The sequence below is a fragment of the Henckelia pumila genome, chromosome 3 (assembly GCF_033568475.1).
Source record: "Henckelia pumila isolate YLH828 chromosome 3, ASM3356847v2, whole genome shotgun sequence".
NCBI lineage: Eukaryota > Viridiplantae > Streptophyta > Magnoliopsida > Lamiales > Gesneriaceae > Henckelia > Henckelia pumila.
Window position 1 is genome coordinate 36,153,123 of NC_133122.1, and position 5,300 is coordinate 36,158,422.

The window sequence follows — 5,300 nt, forward strand, 5'->3', positions numbered from 1 at the left end:
ATTGGTTGGATTCTCATATGGTGTTATATACTCATTGGCGCCTAGTCTGAGCAGGACTTGATAGTTGATCAGTCATCCAATCATCTCACGTTGCATGCATCAAATATATTTGTATCCTCATACTTTTCTACTAGACATTAGTCGCTCACATCTTTTGTATTATCTAAGACACCCACCATTCAATGAGATAGGTCTCAGGTTGGACGGAGCAGGAGGTTCGAGGCAAGATTAAGTGCAGGGGCCAGAGACTAGTGAGGGTTTTGTTTGCTTACATAGGATACAGTATTTCAATATGGTTGTATAACTATATTTGGGTTGTAATACCGGTTGTATTTTTTGGTTTATGTTGTAAATATATTTTAAAATTTCCGCAAGAGTTGCCCTATTTAATTATTTTGCTATTAGGTAATTGCATGTAAGTTTGCAAGTCGGTAAATGATCCGAATAGCAAGAGTCACTACAAAAAAAAAAAACATGAACGCTACAAAATTAAAATTAAAATGTAAATTTATTTTTAGTGGAACGAAAAAAAAAATTAATACAAATTACAGAACCAAAAATATAATTAGTCTAGTACTAATGCACGCTTAAAATAAAAGCATGAACTAAAAGTAAATAAAATCTAAATTGAAGAAATATATAGCGAATATAGCATGTAGATATAGGCATTGTTTGACGGTCTATGTCAAAAGTAAAATGAATACCAAAGCAACAAAATTTAATAACATTTGCAAATACGTGCATTTGACCAAGGCACGTACGAGTTCACCCCGAACAAATTAACTTGATTCGCTTGCACTCATACATAACATTACAACCAATGTTACATCCGAGTACTGCATTAATCCAATTAAGCAAATTAAAAGAAACTTCTCATATAAACAAAAAAATTAGCAATTTTGTGTACGCTAATTCATACATAAAATGCACGCACCTATATATATATTTCGATCGATCCTTAATTATATTCAAATAGGAACCAAAGTCTCGATGAATGGATAAGCATGGTTATGTTGATAATGCAATCGACCATGTTTGTAGAACTCCTTGGTGGGCAAATGATGAAAAATATCCTTGAAATATCCATCACAAAACCTATAAAAAACTATCTTATCCCACATCAAAAACAACACCGCCGAGTCTTCTTCCGTATCCCCCCCTAGTCTAGCAATACACAACACAGCTACTTGCGCCTCTTGAAATTTTGTAAAAAGGGGACTCAAATTCATCACCTTGTGCTTCTCAAACCATGCTAAATCATTCAGCAACACCGAAACCTTCAAGCTCATCATCTTGTCCATCGCTCGAGAATACAAAGAAACATAATGCAAGTTTCCGTCGGATTCCATCACGTAGTTCTTCCGACTTCCGGTGTTGCATCTTTTATGCGTCACCACTCTTTTAGGTGTCCCCACGATCCCCGTCTCAAGATCGAGGTAATACGATTTCCCGTTCATGTCTCTCCTTATCCAGTATATTCCGTTGTTCCAGAAAATCCCGTTGAAGAAATTGGCATCGTGTATGGAAGTGAACGGTTTCTTCAAGCACGTCCATGCACGGGTTTGTGAATCATAAATTTCAATCCAGTACAGAGACAACGAATGCTTCTTGTCACGCTGCTTGATGGAGATAACTTTATAGAAGGGAGATACCGCGGGATCAAAAGCCAAGCAAAGGCCTGAAATACTCCCCATGATCAAGATGTCTCTTGATTCAGCGGTGGTGGGATTGTATACAGAGTAATTTTTTGCTCCGTAAAGAGTTTTTCTTGTCTCCAGCAAGAGTAAGCCGTGACAAGATTGCAATATTTTTGAGTAGGGGAAACGAAATTCGAATGGCCGAAAGATTTCGAGGCCCGGGCAGAAGTAGAAAAAACATCTGGGGTTCGCGCGGATTATGAAAGAAGTGGGTGGGTTGTGGCGGCGGCGGTGGTGGAGTGCATGCATGAGGCGAAACTGTTTGTCGGAGACGAGGGATTGCCATCGTTTGGAGACTAATTTGATGCTGCTGACGAGGAGTTTTGCGGGGACGAAGAGTAGAATCGTCGACATTAAATCGTCGTCGTCGAAGACTAGGTCGACGGACGACGGGACTCGGGATCTTTTGTCGGCCATGATATATAAAGAGAGAGAGAGATTATTGTGCTGATAATTTGTTTCTGTGAAGACAGACGGTGTTTTATGCGGAGAAAATTAACGTTTTCAGTTGTGAAAGGAACGCATATTCCTTAAATCTTTTCTATTTTAAAAGATTAAATTTGGTCTTTTGTCTTTCTTTCATCACAAGTTTTAAATCGTTTATCTTCTTATTTATTTAGATTTGAGATATGGTTAATTTTAATATTTATTTATTATCTCATCTATAATGATTTGTTTCCTTTGTATTGTAGATTTGAATTAATAAAAAAAAAACAATATCTAGAATTATATGTCTACAAGTAAACATCTATAAGAAATGATTCTCTAATCTTATTTAAGAAGGACAATAGACCGACCAAGATATAGAGTGAGACCGATTGAGTGAGCTAAAAGGCGATAACAAATCAGAAGATTTTCTGAAGTGGATTTTGGGTCGTGAGTACTTGATTGCCTTGAAGAATTGAAGATCACTCGAAGATCAAAGATTGAAGAGTGTTGTTGCATCAAGATTTTTCTCCTTGCTTCGTTTTTTATTTATTCTATTTCACATAGAATTTTTAGGAGAACTTTTATTGTGTATTTTCTCACTTGTGTTGAGAAATTGGTTTTTACAATAATCACTAGTTTTAGGGTTTGTAAAATTTTTTGATTATTTTCTAGTGAAAGTTTTGTCATAAGGCGCTGCAAGAGTATTTTATACTCTTGCTTAAAATATTTGAGTCTATTTATTTGATTGCTTGTTTATTATACTCACGCTTAAATTATATTCCGCTGCAAATTACTCAAGATATTATTGTAGGTGTTGTCAACACATAATACCTAAAACTGTTTATGTGCAACCTTTATTTCCTTTCAAGTGGCATCAGAGACATATTCTTGATACACTAAGAACTGATCCTGGTTTGTTTATTTTATTACAGGGAATAAGATGGACTCATCGTCTGTTGCGAACTCATTTTTGAAACCTCCGATTCTAGATGACACGAATTATGCATTGTGGAAGACAAGGATGCGATACACTATCAAAGCGATGGATGTTCGTGCATGGCAAAGTATTCTTACTGGTTGGAATCCTCCAAAGATGCTAGATCAAGATGGAGAATACATTCTCAAGCCACAAGAAACTTGGACCGCTGAGAAAACACAAAGTTCAAGCTACAATACTAAATCAATCAATGCAATTTTTTCATCTGTGGATATGAGAATGTTTGGAATCATAGCTGACTGCACAGTTGCAAAAGATGCATGGGATGCTCTTCTAGAACACTGTGAAGGAACTAATAGTGTGAGAAGAACAAGACTGAGATTGTTAAACGCAAAATTTGAGAATATCAGGATGGATGAGAATGAGATTATTGCTGATTATGATTAAAAAAAAAAAAAAAGTTAGGGAGATAGCTACAGAGGCGCATGCTCTTGGAGGACCTATTTCTAGTGAGAATATGGTGAACAAAGTTCTTCGGTCTTTGCCAAAGAGATTCAATGGGAAGATTTGGGCGCTTGAGGAGGTAAAAGACACCTCAAAGATGAAGATGATTGAACTGATTAGTATCCTTCAAGTCTTTGAGATGAACTCTACAGCACAAGAGAAGTATAAAGGGAAATCAATAGCACTTCAAGCTTCAAAGCCCTCATACGAGGAATATGTTTAATTCCATCAAGAAGTTCAGCAGTCTGATCTAGAGGATGATTCAATCTCTCTCATGACTAAAAATTCAATGATTATCTGAAGAAGATGAAAGAGACCAGAAAGACGGATCAAAATCTCAAGGCTCCATTGTTCTCTAACAAGCCTCTGAGAATTACTGGACCAGAACAGTCACCAAGGAAGCTTACTGATACTCCTAAGCCTCGAATGATGTTGGAAGGAAAGAAGAAATTAGTTCCAAAGAAGTTAGACACGGTACAATGTCATGCTTGTCAAGGCTTTGGACATTATGCAAATGAATATACTGACATTCTTAGGAAAGGTATGAATACGTCTTTAAGTGATGAAGAGTCTGATGAAGAAGAACAAGAAGATGAAGAAAGCCACACTGCCGTATCTGCCCTACTGGAAAGCAAGAAGAAGTTTCAAGTCAATCCTTTAGGTGTTGCCGCAGCTGGTCGTAACACCTCCCAAAGGTCAGTTTGTTTAAATTCTTCCATTACTGATAATGTGTGTAATAATGATTCAGGTGATGATATTATATCCATGGAAAAAACTCAGATGATTTTTGAAGAGTTACATGCTGATTGGATTGAAAGGAATAAGATGAATATTATTCTTTCAAAAGAAAATTCTGAACTAAAGGCTGATATGTCAAGGCTTGAAGTTATGCTGAGTAAGAAAGATATCTAATTGAGTCAAGTGAAAGAAGAATTCGGAAGAGCAAAAGCTACATTGGCCAAGTTTAATTCAAGCACTATCAAGCTTGATTCACTACTCATGATGGAAAGAGATGGTACGACTGGTTTAGGTTTTGAAAATAGCGAATTTGAGGTTGATGAAAGCTCAAAAGGCCATGGTTTGTCAAGAAAAGCAGCTGTACTGAAAGCTCAACCAAAAAGGCCTTACCAATTGTTCCTCCGAAACCAAAGCCACATCATACTACTCCTTATGTGTCTAGAAGGAAACGTAAGTATATTTGTCACTATTGTCATAGACCTGGTCATATTAAACCATATTGTTTTAAGTTACAGGAAGACGACAGACATAGATCTGCATCGAAGGTATTGCCTATGGTGTTGCCAATACCCTCCCACAACATCTACAGAAACAGATCTACTGTAAAAAAAGGTTTGGGTACCAAAAGCTGATATTCACTGTTATATGATTTATACTGCTTTGAGAACTAATGTTTCAGGTGCTTGGTACTTTGATAACGGTAGCTAACGTCATATGGCAGGTTCCAAGAAGTTTCTCATTGATTATGTTGAACAGAAAAGTGAAAAAGTAACCTATGGAGGAGGTTCAAAGGGAAACATTTGTTGGAAAAGGAACTCTGAATGTTGTTGGATTTTCTAAGCTTCGCAATGTGCTTCATGTTGAAGGATTGACCGCAAATCTAATAAGCATAAGCCAAATTTGTGATGATATTTTACATGTGCAATTTGATAAGAAAATGTGCAAAGTATTTGATAATTCAAATTTGTGTGTCATGACAGGTACCAGGTCATCTG

General features: G+C 36.6%; 1 protein-coding gene across 1 annotated transcript; it reads right to left on the reverse strand.

Moving 5' to 3' along the window:
• Positions 1–968: 968 nt before the first annotated feature.
• LOC140888465 (F-box protein At5g07610-like) lies at positions 969–2,114 on the reverse strand. Its single transcript, XM_073296148.1, has one exon. It carries the CDS (start codon positions 2,112–2,114, stop codon positions 969–971), a length of 1,146 nt encoding a protein of 381 aa, XP_073152249.1.
• Between the last annotated feature and the right edge of the window lie 3,186 nt (positions 2,115–5,300).